The 25,269-nt window shown below is 41.0% G+C and overlaps 3 protein-coding genes across 5 annotated transcripts in view; all 3 read right to left on the minus strand.

Annotated features, from left to right (window-relative positions):
* LOC122088837 (BTB/POZ domain-containing protein At5g48800-like) overlaps positions 1–7,767 on the minus strand; it is a 9,054-nt gene extending 1,287 nt beyond the window's left edge. Inside the window, exons 1-3 of one of the 3 annotated variants that reach the window (XM_042658184.1) lie at positions 7,498–7,767; positions 4,203–4,269; positions 815–1,993 (exon numbers count right to left, since the gene is read on the minus strand). In XM_042658184.1, coding sequence (XP_042514118.1) covers positions 815–1,993; positions 4,203–4,269; positions 7,498–7,565 — 1,314 coding nt within the window. In that variant the 5' untranslated portion in view covers positions 7,566–7,767. Of the gene's footprint in view, positions 1–814; positions 1,994–2,287; positions 2,377–4,202; positions 4,270–6,088; positions 6,666–7,497 lie in introns of those variants that run through there. The other 2 variants (XM_042658183.1, XM_042658185.1) reach the window with 2 other exon arrangements.
* Positions 7,768–20,124: 12,357 nt separating this feature from the next.
* Positions 20,125–20,601, minus strand: LOC122089749. The gene has a single exon (XM_042659442.1). The coding sequence runs from the start codon at positions 20,599–20,601 to the stop codon at positions 20,125–20,127; it is 477 nt and encodes a 158-aa protein (XP_042515376.1).
* A 903-nt stretch (positions 20,602–21,504) lies between these two features.
* Positions 21,505–21,825, minus strand: LOC122089750. Its single transcript, XM_042659443.1, has one exon. The coding sequence runs from the start codon at positions 21,823–21,825 to the stop codon at positions 21,505–21,507; it is 321 nt and encodes a 106-aa protein (XP_042515377.1).
* Between the last annotated feature and the right edge of the window lie 3,444 nt (positions 21,826–25,269).

Genomic DNA, 25,269 nt, shown 5'->3' on the forward strand with positions numbered 1-25,269 from the left:
CCCCCCCCCCCCCAAAGAAGCAGAAAAAGGAATCTTACAGAGAATCTGTATCAAGAAACCCCATGCTTTGAAACCCTATTTTTCCAGGGTTTAATTATGGATGCTCATTTCCATCATTGATTGGCTACAGTGCTAAAACATATCCCCCCTTTTTGGTAGAACAAATATCTGATTAAACAGAAGCAACAAAAAACTATAGCACTTCACAATTGTCCATCAGAAACCATGTGAATCTTACTTCAACAGAGCTCTCTCTCTCTCTCTCTCTCTCTCTCTATATATATATATATATATATATACTTAACATAGAAGGCTGTACAACTCCAGGGGGAGGTGCTAGGCCGAATAAGTTTTTTGACTAAAAACGAGTTCAAGCCTCCGAGCATTCTATCTCCAGCTCAACTGATAATGACAAATTCCAAGCCTGTGCTTGTGATTCTTGCATTATTGGTTTAAGTTGTGAAGATTGTGCTCCCAAATCTGTTTGCATGTTGCGAGCATCCCCCAATCAAAACATTTTTGAATACATTGATAATTTGATAGGCCCCGAACACAAAAAGGCATGTGAATGTGTCCCTTCTCTATAAAAGGGACACTCCCCCTCTTCACAAATCACTTGGTTATTTTCTCCCAAACTTAGAATTAGAGAGTGAGGAGCCTCCCTCCAAGAGAATCGCCCCTCTCAAGTTCATAATAATGTAGAGAGAGAGAGAGATATATATAGATATATTGTTGTCCGTGCAGTAGAATATTCATAATAATGAATTATGAATCACTTTTTCACTTAATATAGATATACAAAAGAGGTGCCGACCTTGAGAAAAATGTCAATTGCTCGGTAAAGACCATCATGAATAGTGCGTGCATGTGCTGGTAGAGACTCTGCAATGACCATGAACTTGGTGAGCTTAAGATTTGCATCAGCAGCAATTTCAGCAAGGTAATTGTCCACGAGTTTTGCAACTTTGAACAATGCAGTTTGAGAGGGTGACTGAAGGCCATCAGATTCATAAGCAGATTCATCTTCCATATCATCTTCACTGTCATCATGCTGAGAGAAGTTTACTAAGATTCTGTGAACCGTGTCAACATCAAATAAAGTGTCACCAGCATGGCGGAAAGATGGAATCAGAAGATCATCAAGAGTAGCTATTTCCAGTTGTGACCCAATCCTCCTCTCAAGATCAAGTCTGCAAGCAACTGTGCAATCAAGCATCACTGCAGTTCGTAAAATCCCAAATAGAAAACTGACTGGGACAGCAAGTTTTTCTACAGGCAACAAGCTGACAATCATCTCAACCATGAGTCTCTGCTCATGGCCCACAGAATCAGCAACCAAATCAACTTTTGGCTGAGTGGATGCACTCCACAAGCTGGGTTTCTTTGTCAAAAACTTTTGGGCATAATTTACAAGTGACAGACCAATGCTCTCAGGACGGACCCCTCGACACCTCATTGCTGCTATGACTCTCTGATACAAGTCAATACGAAGAACGGACAGATCTTCAATCCACCAGTCTCCTTCACATTTGCTGGCCTGCTTGTTCATGTGAAGCCTCCCTGAGCTGCTATACTCTAAGCGTGAGAAGCTAGATGCTATCTGTTCTGCACATGCCTTGGAAGCTATGGAATCAGTACATCTGCCAACTATTTTCAGCTCATCAGCTAGAGGGAGCAGATTCTCACATTGTTGCAATACTTCAACACACATTTCAAGGTTCTTGCATACAACAGTATCTAGATATGCTTCAGCCCGACAACCAAGGTTGTCTTTTGCATATTCCTCAGTCATTTCCAGGTAATCAGAGACACAACACAGTTGAGCAACAATTGAGGATGTAATCTCAAAGTTGATGCCATAGCAAAACTTTGCTGCTAACTCAAATGAATCAGCTCCCCCAGGTAAGTTAACAAGCTCTATCCTTGAAATATCAGAATCTCTATGTTCTGCGACCAGCTTTCGGATTCGTCCACTTCTAGACACCAGAGGAAACTGCATTTTCCAAATTAAAATTGATCAGAATCCTTTACAACATTAAATATGCGCTACATTCAAAAGAAGCATCCCAAAATGATCTGACTCTTACTATCTTCAGTACAGATTTAAAGCCATATGCAGCATATCTTCAAATGAACTAAAATGACAGCGTAAGGGAGACATATGCCAACAAGGGAAGCATTTGGCCATGGAATTTTACTTGTTAACAAGCATCGGCACATCATGCATGCCTGAGAATATATGAAAAAAATCTCTTTCTATCTTTACTTTAAAAAAAAAATCGTTTACCTCATCAGGGTAAAATTGTCTTTTCATTCCACGACTAACAGCAGAGTGACACTGTCAGGTTTCATGGGGCTTCAAGTAAACATTTCAAACTTTTGGTGTCAAGCAATCTGACCATAGTATAGGGGGTGTCCAAGTAATCAACCCAAAAAATAAAAATAAAAATTCATATATTTTACTGTGTCAACAGTTTGCAAAGTGGCTCTGCATGGAAATATCATATTTTCATAATTTGACCTAACAATCTATTTCACTATAAGGACTTGGTCATGCAATGGCTGCAACTTGAAACCAATGTATTGTAACATAAACATGCCATGAATCAAGTTATAAGCTAAGAGTAATTGGTCATTAATAAAATAAAATAAAATGGCTTACCTAGTGCAAGAGGCTCCTGCATATGCGAGGTCGGGGGGGAAGGGGGCGAGAACTACACAGCCTTACCCCAAGAATGTCGAGAGGCTGTTTCGACACTTGACTACCAGGTCTCAATATTCTTACTTACTGTTGTACCAAGCATGCCCCTTAATAATTGGTCATTAAACAAAACTTCATTTCTATATCCTTTTTTTTTCCAATTCCTTCTTGCTCAATGGCAGTTTGGAATCTCATAGACCACACACTATTATTGGAGAAGTCTGTCTTAGGGAATGATTAGTTCAAAACTCCTTGCACGATAATTCCTTTCTTGTAAAAGGACATACCAAAGAAGTATCAAAATCAGAATCTAAAACTCTAGTGTAACTTCAACTAGAGATGAGGAAGAGGACGACTGAAAAATAAAATAATATTTATATTAGATTTGGGAAGCAACCTCTCCACAAAGCGGGGGTAAGGTTGCATACATTATGACCCTCCCCAGACCCTGCAGTGGCGGGAGCCTCATGCACTGGATACACCCTTTTTTTACAAAGGGAAATTAAAAGGAAAAAAGAGATTCGTCAAGCTGTTATAGGGCATTAATCTGAAGTGTCAGGCAGTACACATGACAATGATTATTTAAATTAGCAAGGAACTCAGTCCATTCTTTCAAGTACTAAGTGCCTAACCATATCTTATTTGTTCCTGTAGTCACAAGTGTCAGTCATGCCTGGCAATCACAACTAGACATAATAGTAGCTGAGACTTAAATAGAGAATGAAGCTATCTTAATTGACAACTTAGCCTTATCCCAACTAAATGGGGTCGGCTACAGGATCCTTGCCCTCCAATCAGCTCTATTCGAGGTCATACTTGATACAAGGCCTAAGCTATGCATGTCTTTCCTCACCACTTTTCCTAGGATCATTTTAAGTTTGCCCCTGGCTCTTGTAGTTCGTCAATTTGAATCAAATCACTCCTCCACAATGGAGCATCCAAAGCCTCTATTGAACATGGCCATTCCACCTCAACCTTCTCATAGCTTATCAAGTATCAGAGCTACTCCCAAATCAGATCTAATATATGATCATTCCTTACTTTATCCTTCCTACTTTTTCTGTACATCCATCACAATATCCTCATCTCCTCTACATTTAGTTTATCTACATGATGCTTCCTAACTGCCCAACGTTTAACACCATACATTATAGCCAGTCATTTGTCTATCCTATAAATTTTCCTTTTAAGTTTTAGAGGAATACGTAGAATAACAAATTTTCCTTTTAAGTTTTAGAGGAATATGTAGAATAACATTATAATTATTTTTGAACAAATATTATATTTTTTGGATAGGCATATGACTGGCTATGATGTACGGTGTAAAACGTTGGGCAGTTAGGAAGCATTTTTAGTTATGTTTGTTGTATTATATTTTTATATAACAAGAACGGAAGTATCATGCACAAGGATTCAAGATAGATTTCCCACTTTCAGAATGAATTTCACAGGATGAGACAGCTATTTAAAAACTGAAAAGATAATAAGTGTAGAGATTTACCTTATGTAAAGGAAATGTTCTTCCACTGACTTCTATAGTAATATCACTAGGAACATCCGAGAAAATCCTACAATGAATAATTAGCTAATTACTGACCAAAAAAAAAACTCGGAAATTAATTAACAATCTAATGAGCAGAAGCTCAAAATTAGATTTGTGTCACATGGGTTCTGCTATGGCACCAAGGAAGCAATTTTGGTGCTAGAGGAGTGGAAAAAAATAACACCTGAAGAGCAGTCACGAAGCATATAATGCTTGCAAAAATGTCATGCCCAAGAAAGAATGCAATACTTTAACAATTGCAACCTTAATTGAATCATAAAAATTAGGCATGGTTCCCATGGCATTCATGTTATCTCCGTTATCTACAATATTTGGAATTAAACTAATCCCACACTGTTAGAGTAATGAACTTACATTATAGAATTTAATTATTGACAAAAGGGAAACGAAAATAGCAAGTAACAGAAAACATAATATACTGTTCACAGTAAATTATGCCAACATGTTAGAAGAGGCACACTTGTTTATTAAGAATATGCCATTCGTCTTGGCATCACTAATATCTACCATATTCAACTGGGAAGAAACAAGCAACCACAAGTGAATGTTAGGATTGTAAGAGTCATATGTTGTCAGTTTTAAATTCTCCAATGAGCAGAGGTGTAATCAAAGGGAACTTCTGCTGACATCCCCGGTTTGCCTTCTGTTATCAGAAAATTAATTGGTACAGAAAAACTGAATAATTTTAATAATAAAAAATAATGCAGCATAACCAATTTGAGCTCTAGCTGATACTAATGCATGAGTAGTGCACCTGCTTATAACGAATTGCACATGCCTTCTTGTGAGAGTATATTTTTTCCCCAAGGACATGAAAGTGGGGGATATGCTGTGCCAGAGAAGAAGAAGAATGGATATGCTTTATGGTTTGGAAAGTTAACATTATAAAAAATGCCACGCTAGCATTGTGAAGTTTATGATTAGGGGTTTGAAGTATATTGAAAGCTCTAAGAGGGAGGGGGTAAATTCATTAATTCAAGACATTGTGAAAAAGGATGATATTACGGAAGATATGGCTTTCACCAAAAAAAAAAAAAAGGAAGATGTGGCTTTAGGTAGACTGGGATGGAGAAGATTGGTATTGTCAACCAAACACAAACAGTTATTTCTATGTTGATGATTATGAAGATGAGAACTCAATTAATTCCCTGGTCATTGAGGTCATTCTAGTTTTCAGAAAATATGAAAGGGATTAAGAAGAAAAAGAAAAGAACAAGAGCATGTGCAGGAAAAGCACATAAAAAACCATGATATCTAGATGGCTGAGGTTGCAAACTTTAATTTTTTATTCTGCATCTTCTTCTACTTTGCCAGCTTCAAGGTATGGGGGTTGCTTAGAGATTGATATAGCAGAAAGAGAACAGGGGGATCAACAATGTTAGATTTTAAAGAAGGGAACCTGAATGCCTGTGACTGTGTGAGATATCAACAATGTGAAGTTGAGATCTAAACAGGAACTCCTGTTCTAGATGGCATATGGCAAAGATATTTACAGTCAAACATTGAATTAAAGCTTCTCCTCCTCCATTGAAAGCAAAACCTCATGTTTGTTTCCGCTAGAATCAAATTAATTCCAACCCAATTCCTACTTCTCAAGATGCATTAATTCCACTCACTTAAACTACTTATTCCTCCCAGTTATAAGCAGAGACCACAGAGAATCTTCCCCCCACTGTAACAAATTCATCAAAAGATTCAAATGGGCATCAGAATAAGACCCAGAACAGAAACTTGAAGCTACCCAGAAAAAACACACACACAAACCCACACAGAGAACCGCATGAGCAGCAATAACACGAAAGAAAGATCCAGAGAGAACAAACCAGTCGTTGCAACGAAGCCTTGAGGATTTGGACAAGCAGAGCTGCTGCGGGTGCTGCTTGTCTTTCCGGTCCATTGGGCAGAAGCCCAAGTAACAGTAAAGAAATGCAGAGAAAAAAGAGAAGGAAAGACTGAAGTGAACAGGAGAGTCAAGATGTATTGAGAATTGAAACCCAGTTGTTGCTGTGGTTGCTGTTGTTGTTGGTGACAGTGTCGGTCCATTTCCTATCATCCAGCTGACATGCAAGGGATAACTCCTGTTGGTGGGTCACATAGGGCTTAAACTTTTGCTCTTCCAATGGATTGTTGAAGCCGCTACCCTGCAGCATGGCCTGTAAAGAGGAGCAAATGCTGGGGAGCTGCGCTTCTTACACTCTCAAGTCAAAACCCAAAGCTGGTTAGTAAGCGGGATTAAGTAGTTATTCCTTTTTCTTCTCTTACTTTAAGAAAAGGGTCAAACAGGAGGGAAAGCAGAACATAATGAAAAAGCAGAGGAGGCAAAACGGGAGAAAATTACGGTTTTTTTTTTTGGGAAAAAATTTAAAGTGTGTCCCGGCTTTTCAATGATTGATTTTTCAACGATATTGATAGAGAACTAAACGATCGGTGATGGGTGGGGTGATTTCATAATGGTGTCAATTTGGTATTGATATTGAAATCATATCAAATTATTGTATTCAAACCATATTGAAAGAGATTCAAGATTTTTCATTGTTCTTATTGATCGTATAAGTGAACATTTAATACTTATCACATTTTGTTCAATTACCTAAGTGAAAAGGATATATTTAAAATTAAAAAGGACGTGTGTTAAATGTTCATTATATAACTAAGGCATCATTTGATAATATTTCGTTTCTGTTATTTCTGTCATTTCTATTTTTAAAAACAACAGAAACAACAGTCTAAAATGCGTTTGATAAAGTCATTCTATTTCTCTTGTTTTTTAGAAACATAAATCAAAATTTATATCAATCTCCGTGTTTGTAGAAATGCAATTAACAAACAAGTATTTGTTTCATCGTTTCTAGAAACGGCGTTGGTTCGCCATAATTGTTAAAAACCCGATAAAAATCCCTCAAACCCAAAACGTCGGTTGAAGGAAAAAGCCATGGAAGACAGTAGCAGTGACTTGACCGGAAATTTTGAGGCGGAAACCCACCACGGCTACCAAAACTACCTCTCTGTCCCTGCCGGAACCCGTAATTCTCGTTCATTCCTCACCCCAAATTCCAGAAAGCCAGTCACCGTTTTGTTTACTAAAACTCACATAGTCCGAAGACGACACCGCAACATTTGCAATCGTATAGAAAAATCCTTCGGCTCTTCCGAACAATTGTCGAAAGAGAGATTCTACACTGTCAAGATCGGGAAATGAATCAGGATTCAAAGAGGACCTAACAACACCAACCTTACATGGAACGAGAGATTTTTTAATGGAGAAACCGTGGGAGCTCCGGTAAAGAAGACGATTGGCATGCCTGGATCGGTCGATGGTTGGAGAGAGGAAAAGCGAATGAGGTTTTAAGCAGAAGAAAGTAGCCATTTGTGGTTTCACTTCTCAATGCCCTAGTTTCAGTCTCTAACCCTAATTAGAGCTTCAAGAAGGCAGAGAGAGCGAGAGAAGGGAGAGTGAGTTCATTGATTTGCAGTTTGGACTTCGGAGTCGGCTGCTCTCTGTTGTAGGGGTTTGGAGACTATGTGGGAACGAAATAAAAAATGATCACTGACCGGAGAATGACGAGAAGATATTTTTTCATTATATTGTCTAAAAAAATAAATCTACAATAAACAAGGTTTGTCAAACACCCAAAATTCCGTTTCTGTTTCTAGAAACGGAAATTTATATTTCTGTCATTTTTTAAAACAGAAACGACAGAAACGTTATCAAACGGGCCCTTTAAGGTTTGTCAAACACCCAAAATTCCGTTTCTGTTTTCAGAAATGAAAATTTATGTTTCTGTCGTTTCTTAAAACAAAAACGACAGAAACGTTATCAAACAAACCCTAAGGGCCCGTTTGATAACGTTTCAGCCGTTTCTGTTTCAAAAAACGGCAGAATCATAAATTTCCGTTTCTAGAAATAGAAACGGAAACGAAAACGGAATTGCAGGTGTTTAATAAGTCATGTTTTTAGAAGTCGATGGTAACCAGTGAAAGAATTGTCACAAGTCGTTTCTAGAAACGGGCCTGGATCGATTCTTGAATCATAAATAAGTAAAAATTTCTATTTCTATTTCTAAAAATAAGTGAAACGGAACAGTTTGATCAAATGTTTTTTGCTCCGTTTCTGCTGTTTCTGGAAACAGAAATTGCAAAAACGCGTTTCTTGAAACGTTATCAAACGGGTCCTAAGTGATCATACGAACAGTGGATTCAATATTCTTTCAGTATGATAAAATGGTATCTTTTTTTATTTGACATGATATCGGTTTTTAAGACAACTATTCAATCGTACTGGATACCAAAACCACATTAGTTGACACCCTTATCATGTTTTTTCTTTTTTTTTTTTATTTAAAAAAAAAAATTGCATATATTTAGTGTTTGGCTAGTTGGGTTTCACATAAAAGCATTCTTGAGTGGTAGTGGTACGAACTTTCAGACTAAAGACATAGGGAATGACTGTTTTCACATGCCACAATTAGGAGTTTGAAGTACGATGTTGACTGTTCACTTTCTCAAAATTGGCTTCATATAGTTTATACTGGAGTGGTGAATCCTCAAAAGAACAACAATTGATAGTTGCATTTCAATTCATGTGAAGTAAAAGAGGGTTTTCTCTTCATGCAGGCAAGGGTGAGTTTTCTCACTATAAAATGACCATTGTGAATGAAAGACCAACGACGATAGAGGAGCTAATTCATATGAAATCGAAGCGAAAAAACTTCAAGTTCATGCCACGACATTCTATATGGAAGGGCACTTTTGTTGATCCATTCCTGTTAAGAATGTAGAAAAATGGAGATCTTGTTTTGAACTGAAAATTTTGATCAAGTAAATCTTTTTTTCGTTAGAATTCGGTATCTACTCTTGATCTACTGTATCAAATATCGATTGACACCCTAATGGGTAGGGTAGGTTTTAGGGTGCCATTTAGATCTATCTTGGGTACTGTTTGTGTGGGATAACCATTCCCCATACAAATAATAATGTAATAAAAGGTGCAATTGAAATTGATAGGATATGAGATCTTCCACTACCACTGCCTTTCCTTCATCTACAAGGAGACAAAGTAATTTTCAAGGTCAACCATCTTAAATTTAAGACCATATAACTAGGGGGATGTGGGTCTTAGTGTCTCATGATGGGTTTGCCCTAACTCATCATACCCATATATATATTAAGTGAGGCTGCAGAGGACCAACCTTTTGAGGCATTATTTAAATACTCTTAAGGCTTATGTTGTAAGAAAACTTATGACCAGCTTTACTATCGGAAGGAAGGGAGAGTGTTCAGTGGATAACTTTCACCAGCACCTTCCAAAGTCTATTTCACTTTTTTATTCAAATAAATTATTTCCATATAATGTTTTCCCACAAAGAACCTTATACTTAAAAGGAAATAGAGAAGTATTTCACCAAAAAGAGAAGTAAAATTCTATGACAATAATAGTGAGTATGGATTAAAGATTCTGAAAGAATAAATTTTAGGAAGGAAAAAATTTTCTCCTTAATTTATTTCTTTTAGAGAAGAAATATTTTTCGTCTAGTGTTCCCCCGGTCACACACAATTCCTATTTTATGAGAGAATAAAAATATTTTTTTTTCATATCTCATTGAAAACATAGATTGTGTGCGGATATAGAAATACTAGACGGCCAATGTTTTTATTTCCATTTTATTTTTTCTTTTAAGAGAGTGGGGGAGGGGGAGAGTGAAAAGATGTTACAGTAGGGTCCTTTGTAGCAAAGGCATGATGGCTCAATCCTTCAATCTGTCACGATTCACAAATAAGCCGTTATGAAAATTAAAAGAGTCTTTTATTTTTCCTTCTTTTTCAGATACGGAGGCAAAAGAGGGAGTGTAGGGTGAGGATGGGTGTCAGATCCAAGGTATGAGCATCCCTAAACCTAGTTCTCGTTTGACTTGAATATTAATTTGTCATTTGTTAATGATATTTTATTTTTTTACTTTTAGAATATTTTGTTGACATGTGAAAATTTCATCCTATTGATGCTTTTGTGTATGCTATTATTAATGGTGTCAATCAACCGAGATGGGTCAGTTTCGATCGAGTTTAGTCGGTCTCGACCAAATTCTAGGATTGCATTATGAATGCTTATTTAGCTAAAAGAAGGACATAGTACGATTTATAATCGAATCGATTGGTCTTGAGGGTCTTAACTAGGCTTTAGTCGGGTTACGAACTTGTTTATTCCTAAACGGGTTCTAAACAAGCCTTCTTAATTTGTATGTTATAGTTGAAGTACTCAAGCTGACAACTTATTCCATTGAAAAAGCAATTCTACCTCAAGTATATTATGCAAATCTAACATTAATTAACGACCACAATTACATAAATTTTATTTTTAAATTTAATTATCTATTATTAATGACACTTGTTTATCAATCAATTTCTTGTTCATCTTGAATATTGGAGCAAACTAGTTTGGACTTTTGCTTTATTACTCTTCAATTTTATTGCTAGTAAAATGGGAATTTCAAGTCGGATTAGGTCGGACTTAAAGGAGTCGGTTCAGGTTAGGCTCATAAATGTGTCAAGCGCCCATCGTGTTAGGTGGTTGTACTGTGTATTGTCTGTTTAAAAATGTGTCGGATTTAAAATTCACGATTATTAATCGGGCAGGTCCAAGTTGGGTCATAAATGTGTGGACTTGATCAGGTCTACCAGTGTGGGCTTGGAATTGACACTTCTAGCTATCACTAACACATGGATCACGCAGCCTGGCAAGAATCTTCTATCTAGAGCGCACACTCAAAATTCTGCCTAATATAAAATGTAAACTAGGGCTACAATATTTTAGAAGTTTCTTATTTGGTAAGTGATGGAAATGATATATGGTTACAAAAATCAAATGTTAGTCAAATGGTAATACCAAGTTAAATTTTCTTTTTTTTTTTTGTTACTTATGATACAATCTTTACCAACATTATACTCTGTCCATCCTAACCATTAAAGAAAGAAAAATTAAGGATAAAAAATCATTGTCTAGTTGCACAGCCTTGTACTAGCATGGAGCCAATGAGGGTGCAAAAGTGGCATTAACATTCACAGAATTTTTTATTTCACAACAGATTATGCAGTAATTTTGGTCACCCCTATATCTTGCGTCACGACAGTTTTCTTTTTTTCAAAATTTAAATACATCTTATAATTTTTTTTTTAATTCCTACGTATTCTTATCTGCAAAAAAAAATAAAATTCAATGTTAGGAATATTTATAGGAGGATAAAGAGTTTCTAACTGTTATTTAATTAATAAAATTATCCAACACTAAAGTAATCACACAGCAGATAAAGATAGCTTTTAAGGATGAAAGCTATCACATCACATCACCGAAAGAATATTTATGTAGGAGTGTAATTGATGGATTAGCAAGTGGGGGGATTTGAATGGAAGTCCCATCCATCATAATAGTCATACCTTAGACCTTTACAACAAAATCTAACATCTGACATTGGTAGTTTTTAGGAGAATTTTGATTTCTTGACCGCCAATTTTTCGCCCCTATACTGCTTTTCTTTTTAACTTTTTTGGGAGAATTTGGCAACTAGCTAGGGTATGGGTTGTTGAGCACTAGAAAGTGACTTTTAAAAGGTTGTTTATGGGCATGCCATTAGCTTGTAAAAATCATCAGAAGATACCTAGTCTAATACGTTCATGCTCATGATGAATCACTTTGGCTTTGCCCTAAAAGGCTTCTGAGGTTCACGCACACACAGAAACTAGGTTAGAAACCCAATATTGGGGCATCACTATTGCTTCAATCAAATAGGAGCATCCGTCGACAAAAGGATCACCCTAAGATGATAATCTCATGGCTATTGAGAACGAATCAAATCAGATGGTTCTAATTTCTCAATCTTTCTGACTTGCTCCTATGGAACTAAGGTCGAAAAGATTGAAAAAATCAGTCATTCACAACCACTGATGAAGGATTCCTCGAAAAGTTAAGGATTAGTAATCCGTTTTAGAAATCGAATAATGTAAGATTTTCTTTTTAGTAGGCTAGCATGATTCCGATTTTGTTTTATAAAATTAGACCAGGGAAGTATTATGTGTGGAGATGTTGTCGCACGGTTCCAATCTACACGGACCTGCACAACACAGATTAGTCACTGGCCTGGAGGAGGTTTCGGGACCAGGCTCCGATGCTTAAGTCAGACTTGAGGGTAATCATTCTAGCAAGGTATTCAGATGATTGAGAGTGTTACCTGTGATGGGGAGTAAGTCCTCCTTATATAGAAAGTTAGGGTCCTTCCTCATTGGTCCAACTCACCTGGCGCATCTCCACGTGCCCTTTCCTTGTGAACCGGATTAATCTGGGGTTGCTGACCTGACGCCATATCTTAACGGTTAACTCAACCCAAAGTAACCTTCCCTAACAGCTTACCTAACCATGGTTAGGCATTAGGTGATGGTGGTTAGCTTGCTTGATGGTCAAGTAAAGCTTACCCTACCATAGCCTTACTGGCATGGGGTTAAGAAATCATCTAAGCCTGGTTAGCCATTCTGAGGGGTCATCAATCCATGAGGTATGAGAGGTTGGGGTCATAGGATGTGCTCGAGACGCCTTGGCTACCTGACCATTGATTGGCCCATAAGGGTAATGTGTTGTATGCCCGACCACACGACTAGCGGCTGGTCCATGTACTCAGTGTGTAGTATGCTCGACCACTCGACTATTGACTGGTCCAAGAGTGTATGTGGTATATCATATACCCTCCACTCCTGGAGCTTCTAGCATAGGAGCTCAAGGAGTAAAATCTCTAGCATCTCTTTGGTGAGGAAATTTACAACCTGTGACACTTTCGCAAGTTTTTCTTATTTGTTGGTAATCCTACTCATATGGCGACCAAAACGATAGCAGTAGTCGTTCGATCATAAATGAAGGGGTCGCGCGTGCGGTGACGTGGCAAGTAGGGACTGGGTTACATGGATGGGCCACGGATTGTAGCAGATGTATCCTTTCTAAGACGTTGATCATCCTCCATCGAACGGGTAGGGTACGGTTGTGACAACGTTTGTGCTTTCTCTTGGGTTTTCGAATCATTAAGCTATTGAGTAGGTTCTGCCCTTGAAGCGTCGGAATAGCCGATAAGGAGATGTGTCTGTTGGTGTTGGTGCCCATTTGCACGTCGCTCAGTTACAATGTAGTTGAACTTGGGACTCTGGTATTGTTTAAATCGGAAGCGTGTCATCCTCCTCCTTCCAACTTCTATAGCTTATCTTGCACTGGTGAGTGACTTTCCATTTTTTTTTTTTTTTTGGTAGATTAGTGTATGGGATCTAGGATGTCGGAGTCTTCTTCTTCTTCTCCTGTGAGGTCATCTAAGTCAGTGGGAAGGATGCCTCGTGAAATTGTTAGGGTTGTTAGTGGGGAATGCCGCGCCCCTAGGAGAAAGACCGCGGCTCTCAGAAGACCTTGACCAAATTTTTTGCCTAGCCACGGGATCCTACCATCGGTCTGTCCATCGGGGAGGTGGTCTCTCGTGTATCTCTAGCTGATTTGGAGAAGTTTCACAGGTTGTACTACATCCCTACCTCTATGGAACTCTGCGTTCTAGAGGCCTTAGAAAGGGCTAACCGTTCCCGTGAAGGGGAGATTTATGTTTATGAGTCCGCTCTGATAAATAGTCTGCGTTTTCCCCTCCATCCCTTTATTTGTCAAGTGCTACAGCATTATGGGCTTGTGCCTGCGCAACTTGTTCCCAATTCTTGGATCAGTTTGTTAGGCTTCTTTGTTAAGTTGAGGGACCTTGAAATTGAGCCTACTCTTTGACTTTTCATTGCCGTTTATTGCCTGTCAGGACACAACATGTTCCCTAGGTGGTTCTATTTCCGTCATTGAAAAAATAATTTCCAAATTGCCGATGGGATACCGACCTCCGTACCTCAGTGGAAGGATGGTTTCTTCTTCATTCGTCCTACGGAGCCCGTTCCTATTCCAACCCGGTGGTCGCTGTTGAACACGGCGAAGGCAAACAAGAGACCTACTCTGCGGCTTGAGGAGGAGGATGCTCTTGAGAAGCTGTCTAGCCCTGTTTTGAGTCATCCTTGCTTCGCACTTATGTCTAGACCAATGCTTGTTGAGGTATGGTCTGAGTCCGGGTAAGCTCCTCGAAGTTCGTTAGGTTTGTTTTGACCATCTCTGTATTGTTGTCTTCTAGCATTAATATTGAGATCTTCTTTTATGCAGCACCGATGGATCCAACCTTTATGCTTAACATTATGGATTTGGCCTTGGAGTAAGAGGCTAGTCAAGAGCACAATGTTAGTCCTGGTGGTCAGGGAGGTGACAGATCGGATAATCGGGCTGAATCGAGTGACGCTCCTAGTCGTGATGGGGATGTAATTCCTCCTGCTGAAGTCTAGGTGGAGTCTGAGGATGACCTCCCTATTGCTCAGGTGGCCTCGAGAAAACGTAGACGTAGGGAGGAGGCCTCCGACCTCCCCATGGAGAGCTAGGTCTGAGGTATTGAAGTGCTTAGAGATAAGCCTCGAGGGCACTCTCCCACACAGAGCTTGGAGATTATAGGCACGGGTGCTAGAGCTACTCAAGCGACTGAGGATAGCGGCTCAGAGAGCTTGATCCGCCGTCTTTCTAAGGGGAAGGAAGCCGCGATTGGGGAATTGTATGTACCTCAGTATGGGTTAACAACGGACCAGTCGATTTTTGACGACCCTGAGTATGCTCGCATTGTCGTTATGAAGAGTTCACTACCCAAGGATGAAGCCATTTACAGGGGAACAAGGTTTTACGACCTCCTTGGTCAAGCCTTCACTTACATGGCTAAGGTAAGTGCATCTCTTCTTCTTCTCCTTATTTTTTTTTTATTTATATATATTAAGTTGTTGTCTTGCTTCCAGGGGCAAACCTTGTTGGGAGAATTCTTCAATCATGCTGATGAATGCTATAGTGCGATTCAAGATGCCGAGAAGAAGGCCAACGAGAGTTGGGCATGAGTGTCCCAGCTAGAAGAGGCTTTAAATGTAGCAGAGAGCGAGAAGTAGGAGTTAGAGCAACAGGTTGATCATTGGAGTGAAGAGGTCAATGTGCTACGAGGTCAGGTTGACGAATTGCAGCATTTAAGGCTTGCTGCTATGTTGAAGGCGTTGGCTGCTGAGGAGCAGGTGAAGAAGAATGATCTTGAGATCCACCATTTACACAATGAGCTCGACACAGAGGCCAAGAAAGTGATGGTTCTGGCTACTGCCCATGATAATGAGAGAAAACAACTGTCATCTCTCAAGGCGCCTGTCGTGGCAAGTGAGAATAGCGTGATAGAGAGGTATAAGAAATCATAGTAATACAAGCTGGATGTGGGCCTTGCTAGAGTTCGGTTGTATCTCCAAGGTATGCTACAAGTTCAAGTGGAAGCAGAGCTAATTAGCCCTGAAATTAACTTGGATGCCTTTGTCGCTGAGTGGGAGAAGGCGAGGCGTTTAAAAGTTGAGGTTGCTCCTTCGCAAGAGTCGGGCACAAGGGAGGTCTGCTCTTTGGACCCACAAAGTGTTGCGGTGGACAACATTCTTTCGGCTCCCTCTTCTGGACATGAAGCTTCGTTGGTGTTGCCTACTTCTGAAGATACTCCTGCAAACGGTCGCGTAGCTGATGTTGTTCCTCCCATACCTAAAGCAATCTATTGATATCAGGGCCCCTCTTCCTAATCTTCATTTGGTCGAGCCTATTGATGAACCTTCTCTTGTGGATGAACCTTCCGTTGTTGACTAGACTATTTCTCCCCTCTTCTTTTCTTTTCATATATTCCTCTGAAATCGTGTCGCATGGTGTTTTTTTGTGAAATGAAAGCAACAGATGATCTGATGACTAACAATTATGTACAAACCATTATGAGTTTATGTTGAGTTTGGATGTATTTGAGTGCTCAAGCTCCCATCTGAAGGGGATGTTCGAGTCTTCGATTTGCTTGAGCTCTCTCCTGTAGGAGACACTCAAGTCTTTGATGTGCTCGAGCTCCCATCTGAAGGGGATGCTCAAGTCTTCGATGTGCTTGAGCTCCCATCTATAGGAGATGCTCAAGTCTTTGATGTGCTCGAGCTCCCATCTGTAGGAGATGCTCGAGTTTTCGACATGCTTGAGCTCTCATCTGTAGGAGATGCTCAAGTCTTTGATGTGCTCGAGCTGCTATCTATAGGGGATGCTCGAGTCTTTGACGTGTTTGAGCTCCCATCTGTAGGAGACACTCAAGTCTTTGATGTGCTCGAGCTCCCATCTGTAGGGGATGCTCAAGTTTTGGACGTGCTTCAGCTCCCATCTGTAGGAGACGCTCAAGTCTTTGATGTGCTCAAGCTCCCATCTGTAGGGGATTCTTGAGTCTTCGACATGCTTGAGCTCCCATCTGTAGGAGACGCTCAAATCTTTGATGTGCTCGAGCTCCCATCTGTAGGGATTCTTGAGTCTTCGACATGCTTGAGCTCCCATCTGTAGGAGAAGCTCAAGTCTTTGATGTGCTCAAGCTCCCATCTGTAGGGGATGCTCGAGTCTTTGCCATGCTTAAGCTCCCATCTGTAGGAGACACTCAAGTCTTTGATGTGCTTGAGCTCCCATCTGTAGGGGATGCTCGAGTTTCTAATGTGCCTGAGTTCCAATGGTGAGGCCAAAGAATTGCAGAAGTCTTTATTGAATTTTTGCAAAACATACATGGATCTGTTAACAAATTGTCATAGTGGAACTGTTGATATTTCATTGATAGAACTTTCTAAGGTTCACAGAATTCCATGCTCTCGAAACGTCCTTCCTGTCTATTGTCAACAAGTGATAGGTGCCCGGCTTCACTATTTTTGCAATGCGATACGGTCCTTTCCAGTTGGGTGATAGCTTCCCTTGGTGTCTTGGGTCTGACACTTTCGTCTGTCAGAGCACCAAATCATTGACTTGGAAGTGTCGTTTATTGACTCTTGTGTTGAAATATCTTGCTACCCGTCGTTGATACACCTCCATCTTCTTCTGTGCTTGGTCCCATAATTCTTTCAGCAAATCTAGGTTGTTCACAAGCCCTATGTTGTTCTCCTTCTCGCAGTATGTTTCAACCCGTAATGATATTACTCCCACTTCTACTGAACTAAGCGCTTCTGTGCCTATGTTAATAAATAGGGTGTTTCTCTGGTGGCGACCCTTTCTGTCGTCCTGTGCGCCCAGATTATACTTGGTAATTCTTCCACTCAAAGGTCTTTTGCATCGTCCAGCCGCTTTTTGAGTCCTTGAAGGAGGGTTCTGTTCGCATTCTCAGTCAGACCATTTTCTTGTGGGTATCCCACTACCGTTTGCCTGTGGTCGATCACCAACTCGGTACACAATTTTTTGAAACTTCTGTTGTCAAATTACTTATCGTTATCGGTGATTAGGACATGGGGTATTCCAAGCGAAAGATAACGGATTTCTTGAAGAAGGCTGACGTCTTTGCTTTGGTGATGGTTGCCAGGGGTTCAGCCTCGATCCACTTGGTTAAGTAGTCGACTGTCATGATCACAAATTTCAATTGTTTTACAGTGACTAGAAAAGGCCCTAGTATATCCATCCCCCACATAGCGAAAGGTACTGGGTTGCCCAAGGTGCTTAACTTTGTTGCAGGTCGTCGGGAGACTGGAGCGAAATATTGGCATTTTGCACATTTCTATAATACTCCATGGAGTTTTTTGTCATCCTTGGCCAGTAGAATCCTTATCGCAGGATTTTGTGGGCCAGAGCCCTACCACCGAGGTGTTGACCACAAATTCCTTTATGGACCTCGTTCATCACATAATCCGCATCATTACGGCCAAGGCATTTGAGGAGGGGTCCCGTGAAGGATCTCCTGAGTAGAAAACCATTGTCAGTGACCATGAACCTGGTCAATCTGTGCTGGACTTGGCGCGCCTCTTTCGGATCAGACAATAGCATCCCTTCTTTCAAGAAGGATATAATAGGGCTTCTCTAGTCGTTGTCTTCATCAATCTCCATTACATCTTACTTGGTCAAGCTAGAGTGAGGCACCACTTCAACATAAATAGGAGGAGTCATGTCCGAGCATGGTGAGGTGACTAGTTTTGATAGTGTATCTGCTAGTGTACTCTCCCTGCATGCAATCCTTGTGATACTTGTTGTTTCGAAGGTTGCCAGCAAACCCTTCACATATTCACCCATACGGTCAGCTCGAGCCTCGTATTCGCCTATCACTTGTCGTACGATTAGCTGAGAATCACTATGGATAGAGAGTTTTCGTACTTCTAACAAACGGGCCAACTTGATACCTACCAGAAGAGCCTCATACTCTACCTCATTGTTGGATGCTTGGAAAGCCAATCAAAGAGTACATTGTATCCGAAATCTAGTGGGACTGATCAAGATCACACCCGCGCCGTAATGTCTTGCACTTGACGACCCATCCACAAACAGATTCTATGGAGTTATAGCCTCAGGGTTGGTTTTGTCCTCAGCTCGCTGCTCTTGCTCATCCTCCCCTTGCTCGGCCATACATTCGACCAAGAAATCTACCAGTGCCTAGGCCTTTATTGTTGTTCTTGGGTGGAATGTGATATTGAACTCGCACAATTTGACGGCCCAATTGACCATTCTTCCTGAGGCATTGGAACTTTGGAATATCTTCTTCAAAGGCTGGTTGGTCAACACCATAATGGTGTGAGCTTGGAAATAAGGACGGAGCTTATGGGCAGCCGTTATCATAGCATATGCCGTTTTTTCAACTTTCGTGTACCTTAGCTCGGCTTCTGCCAGGACTTTGCTTACATAATAGATTGGCATCTACTGTTTTTCTACTTCCTTCAACAACACAACACTTACTGCAACCAGAGATATACCCAAAAACAACTACAAGATATCCCCCTTCAAAGGTTTTGACAGTAAAGGAGGGGAGGAGAGGTACCTTTTTAGCTCTTCGAAGGCTTCTTGGCAGCTTGGTGTCCATTGGAACCTCTTGGCCCCCTTGAGAGTTTGAAAGAAAGGGAGGTATCTATCACCTGCGCTGGAGATGAAACGACCCAGGGCCGCAAGTCTGCCCGTCAGCCGCTGCACTTCTTTGACTATTTTCGGTGGTGCCATCTCTAGTATTGCCCGTATCTTTTCTGGATTTGCCTCAATGCCCCTGCTCGAGACCATGAATCCCAAGAACTTGCTCGAGGTAATTCCAAATGCACACTTGGGTTAAGCTTCATACCATATCTTCTTAGAGTCTGAAAAGCTTCTTCTAGGTCAGCCACATGGTCGGACGCCTTTTTGCTCTTTACTAACATGTCATCAACATAAACTTTCATGTTTCTTCCAATCATTGATTTAAAGATGCAATTCACCAACCTTTGATATGTTGCTCCAGTGTTTTTCAGGCCAAAAGGCATGACTTCGTAGTAGTATAAACCTTTTTTGTAACAAACGCGGTCTTTAGTTGGTCACCTCTATTCATTTTTATTTGGTTGTACCCAAAGTAGGCGTCCATGAAGCTCATGAGGTCATGACCAGCCATGGCATTGATAAGCACGTCTATTCTCGGTAGCGGGTAATAATCATTGGGACAAGCTTTATTGAGGTCAGTGAAGTCGACGTACATGCACCATTTGCCACTAGATTTCTTCACCAATACCACATTCATGACCCACTCAGGGTACCAGATCTCTCTAATGAATCTGGCCATAAAGAGCTTCTCTACCTCTTCTTCAATGGCTATTTTCCGATCTGGAGCACAGGTCCGTCTCCTTGCTTGACTGGTCGAAACGCGGGATCCGTATTCAACTTGTGCTCGATCACCCGTTGATCAATACCCATCATGTCCATTAGGGACCATGCGAATAGATCTACGTTTTTCCTTAGCAACTCCACCACTTCTTCTCTCTTTTCGATCTATAAAGATGCTCCCAAGAAGAGTTTTTTGGAGGTATCTGTGTTGAAAAGGCTGATAGGGACCAGCTCCTCTACCGGCTTTCCTCTTTTGGTCTCTTCCTCTTTACTCCGGTTGTCAACTTCCAACATGAGGATGTCCTTCGACTTCTTGGTTTCTTTGAGGGCATTTACATAGCATCTTCTTGATTCCAGTTGGTCGCCTATGTACTCTCCTATTCCCCTCTCCGTTGGGAATTTCATTTTGAGGTGGTAAGTAGAGACCACTGCTTTGAGGTTGTTAAGGCTTGGTCTTCCCAGAATAACATTATACGCTGAAGGAATATCAATCACCAAAAAATTAGCCATAACAGATCTTTGCAACTCACCTAAATCAGCGTGGATTTGGAGCTCTATCATCCCTTTTGGTCGAATAGGCGATCCCGAGAAGTCGTGTAACGGGGTGGTGACTGGCTTCAAGTACTTTTCCTCCATCTCCATCCTTTAAAATGCTTCCCAGAACAGGATGTCAGCCAAGCTGCCATTTTCGACCAAGACCCCTTCAACCTTGAACGCTCCTATTCGAAGGTTTATGACCATGGCATCATCATGCGGGAACTGAATTCCGCTTACATCATTATCATCGAAAGTGATGACGTTGCCACTCTTGGACATCTTGGTCGGGTGCTCGGTGTAAAATACTTCCCTGGCATAGTTCTTCCTTGCTGTTTTAGAATCACCTCCTCCTACGGGTCCCCCAGAGATTGTTATGATGATTCGAGCAGGTTAGTCCTCCAGTCGCTCATGTGAGCTAGCAGTCTTTCCTTCAGTACTCCGACATGACCTTATTTCTCAGTCGGGGCTATCTCCTCACCTCCATTGGTAACAGGGGTCATCATGACTTGGGCCTTCCCTCCGTTGTGGGGTTTCTTTCCTTCAATCCCCCTCCTCCTTTGCTTTAAACCTCCTTAGATACCCCTTCTGGATGAGCTCTTCAATCACCACCATTAGGTCTCTACAATGGTTGGTCGAGTGACTGTGGTCCTTGTGATAGTCACAATACCAACATTTTTCATGACCCTCGGGGTACTTACCAAGCGGCCTTAGTACCTTCATCTTTGCTCTTTCTTCCGCTCTTGCATTCATCAGTACATGCTCTTTGGTCGAGTTTAATGCCATATATACTTCACGGTTTCTTTTGGGGTCTGTCCGATCGCTGGATCTTGGGCGTTTTTACTTATAGCCCTGCCTTCTTTCATTTTGCCTGAAGCCCTTTGGTCAATCAACTTAGGGGTTTGTATCGGGTTGATTAGCAGTAAGCTCTTCTGCGTTGCTATACTTGTGAATCTTTTCTCTTAAGTGTGCAAGGGATTTAGGCTCAGACTTGGAGAGAGAGAATCTCAATCACTCCTCCTGAACCCCGCTTTTTAAGGCCATGAACTCCACGGTAGGATCGAAGTCTCTTATCTCTAGTTTTTCCAGATTGAAACGACGTATGAACTGTCGGAGAGACTCACCGGGTTGCTGCTTTACGTCCATAAGATCCGATGATGTCTTTTGATGTCCCTTGCTCCCTTCAAAGTAATCTATGAATTTCTTGTTGAGTTGTTTAAAGTCATGCACAGACCCTGGTTCCAGGCACGAGAACCAAGTTGTAGCCGGGCCTTCTAAGGATGTTGGGAACACCTTACATAGAAGTGCTTCTGAGGCTTCTTGTATGGTCATGACCGATCAGCATGACTACAGATGCTTGTAAGGATCTTTGGTCCCATCAAAAAGTTGGAATGTAGGGATCTTGAAATTCTCTGGTACCCATATGCGATTGATGTCCTCGGACAAGGGACTCTCGCCAAACTTTTCTAGGTCCACAACTTCTCTTCCATCATCTCCATCCACCATTTGGTCAACTTTTGTCTACAACTCTTTTAATTGTCGCTCCAGTAACATTTCTCACAATTCAACCTAGACCTAGGGTTCTCCACCTGGGTCGCATTGCCCATGACCTTCCTTTCGCCTTGCCTTTGGACTCCTGTTACTAGCTCTCTTTCTATGACCTGGTGGATCCGCCTCCCTGCTCCTTCCAGAGGGGTTCATGAAGCTACGTCGATTAGGGTCTTCCTCCTTTCTTTTCTCCGGTCGAGACGACACCTCCTCCTTCTTCGCCAGAGATCCGGGGCTGCTACTTTGACTCGGACTTCTTTCTGATGAACTCGAGCTACTATTGGAAACCATCTTTAAATCTCCATGATTACGGCGACTGGGCTCACCTACTAGGGGTGGCCTAGTGAAGTTTCTTGAGGCCTCCCGAATTAACTCAGCCAATCCCATCACTTGGCCACGCAGTTCATCGAACTGCTGAATTGTTACCTAAGGGGGTAGAAGGATGCTTTTCGACGTCGGGATGTTCACCGCATCTTCGACAACAGGATCCTGCTCTACTTCCTTTGCTGCCTCCTGTTGATTTTTCGGTGGGGGGCTTGAGGACGGTCCTCCCCTCTTTGAATAACTTCTGGTAGTTTTCGTCATCCCACACCTATCAATCGTACCGACTATATTTGGACGGTTTTTTGTCTGAATTCCCACAGATGGCGCCACTGTTGTCGCACGGTTCCAATCTACACGAACCTGCACAACACAGATTAGTCACTGGCATAGAGGAGGCACCGGGACCAGGCTCCGATGCTTAAGTCAGACTTGAGGGTAATCATTCTAGTAGGGTATTCAGATGATTGAGAGTGTTACCTGTGTTGGGGAGTAAGTCCTCCTTATATAGAAAGTTAGGGTCCTTCCTCATTGGTCCAACTCACCTGGCACGTCTCCACGTGCCCTTCCTTATGAACCGAATCAATCTGGGGTTGCTGACCTGGCGCCATATCTTAACAGTTAACTCAACCCAAGTTAACCTTCCCTAACGGCCTACCTGACCATGGTTAGGTGTTCCAACGGTTAACTCAACCAGAGGTGATGGTGGTTAGCTTGCTTGATGATCAAGTAAACCTTACCCTACCATAGCCTTACTGGCCTGGGGTTAAGAAATCATCTAAGCCTGGTTAGCCATTCTGAGGGGTCATCGATCCATGAGGTATGAGAGGTCGGGTTCATAGGAGGTGCTCGAGACGCCTTGGCTGCCCGACCATTGAATGGCCCATAAGGGTAATGTGTTGTATGCCCGACCACACGACTAGCGACTGGTCCATGTGCTCGGTGTTTAGTATACTCGACCACTCGACTATTGACTGGTCCAAGAGTGTATGTGGTCTATTAGGAGATATTCACTAATTCAGATTGGATTAGTTCACCAGATGATCGTAGGTTCACATTAAGTTCATGTACTTTTGTTGGTAGCAATCTCGTCACCTGACATAACAAGAAACAAGATATGCTTCAATGTCTAAAGCAAAGACACAGTTTAGAGCCATGGCACATGGTATTTATGAGTTATTATGGCTTTAGGGTCTTTCTCCATGATCTGGGGGTATCTATTCAGGTGCCAATGATGTTGTACTGCAATAGCATATCAACTACTAGTATTGCTAATCTTGTTCAGTGTGATCTTACGAAACATGTGGAGATCAATCGGTATTTTATCAAGAAAAGCTGGGGCAAAGTCTTATTTGTATTTCTTTTTTAAAATCTTGTAATCAGTTAGCATATGTCTTTATAAAAAGGTCTTAATAGTAAGGTTCTTCATTTAATTCTGTGCAAGTTGGGCATGTGTGATATCCATACACCATCTTGACTCTTGATAGGGAATATTGTAATATGAGTATAAGAATAGCTTTATCCTTAGGGGGATTATTGTATTTTTACTCTTTTTTCTTCTCTTATTGAGGAAATTACATTTCCCTCCCCTAGACTATGGCCTAATATCACTTTCTTCCCATGTACTTTCAAAAATATCACTCCTCACCCCTATCATTTAAAGATTCTATCAATAGTGTCATCAGTGACTGACAACAAAGGGTGCAAGCATAATTTGGTATTATGCAAGAGGTGTCTCTCTAATTGTGGCATTCTCTAAGGGGTGGCGCTGTAACTTACCCTTTAAATTTAGAGTGGAAATGTAATCTCTTTGATCTTGAGGATGAAGAAGGTTTTGGAAATAAAAGGAACTTTGCCGCAAGAAATAAGATAGGTTAAAACCTTGATCATGGCTCTCTCTGCACATACAGGCTTCAGATTCCAACTTGGGGTTTGGATTGAATCCTAGTCATATCTTCTAGGCATCCCCAAGGAACAGAACAATGAGACCTATGGCCTCAACTGCTTTATCTGTTGGTTTCTTTGAAAGGCCAGAAATTAATTAGTTTTCAACATAACCAGTTAATCCCCCCTGGGAAGTAATTAGCAAGGCCCCAATCTGCTTTTGATTTCTTAGAGGCTCAGTGTCCTCCTGGGTGGATAGGTTTACACAAGTTAGCAACCAAGACATCCACACATCATCAAACCATTGGAGTCCTCCATCTTCCAACACAATCAAGGTCAATTATGCAGTGGATGAAAGGACAAGGAATTCTGTGCTAGGTTTCATGGTTAGGGACCACCATGGAACTGGTGCTATTGGCCTGCTTCAAGCCTTCATATACCAATCCAGTAGCAGTAAACCTGAAATACTAGTTCAAATATATAGAACCATTTCTAGATGCCACCAAGCCACCCTTATAACACCTAGAAAGGGCACATAACCTCTGCAATGTTTCTTTGGTGACTCTGCAATAGCTGAAGACGAGTACACATGATTTTTGCATACAGTGTTCAACCATATTTGCCTAGCATCTCTGTTAGTTTGTATGACGTACAGCTTTCCTTGTGTGCTGTTTCTGGTTCATCACATCAAAGCTTATAATATGAGATCCATACTGTAACAGAAAAGGAAGAGAATAAATGGTTATGCAAACACTGGCATTGACCTGTAAAATGGCATCTTCATTCTATCACCTAGGAAGTTGCAAATGAAAAGACCTTCACAAAAGCAAGAACAAAAAGTACATATTTTTCCCATAAACAAGTAACATCTTAACAAATATTTTTTGGGCCTTCCTAAGAGTAAAGAATCAATGGTAACTGGAATAGAGGTGCATAGTAAATCTCTTCATATTGGCCCCCCAAAATTAAAGCATCATGGAACTCTCTCTCTCTCTCTCTCTCTCTCACACACACACACACACA

This window comes from Macadamia integrifolia, chromosome 9, assembly GCF_013358625.1.
Source record: "Macadamia integrifolia cultivar HAES 741 chromosome 9, SCU_Mint_v3, whole genome shotgun sequence".
Lineage (NCBI taxonomy): Eukaryota > Viridiplantae > Streptophyta > Magnoliopsida > Proteales > Proteaceae > Macadamia > Macadamia integrifolia.

Coding starts and splice junctions, on each gene's coding strand:
- LOC122089749 (XM_042659442.1), bottom strand. CDS start 20,601: ATGGAGATGGAGGAAAAGTACTTGAAGCCAGTCACCACCCCGTTACAC.
- LOC122089750 (XM_042659443.1), bottom strand. CDS start 21,825: ATGACCATACAAGAAGCCTCAGAAGCACTTCTATGTAAGGTGTTCCCA.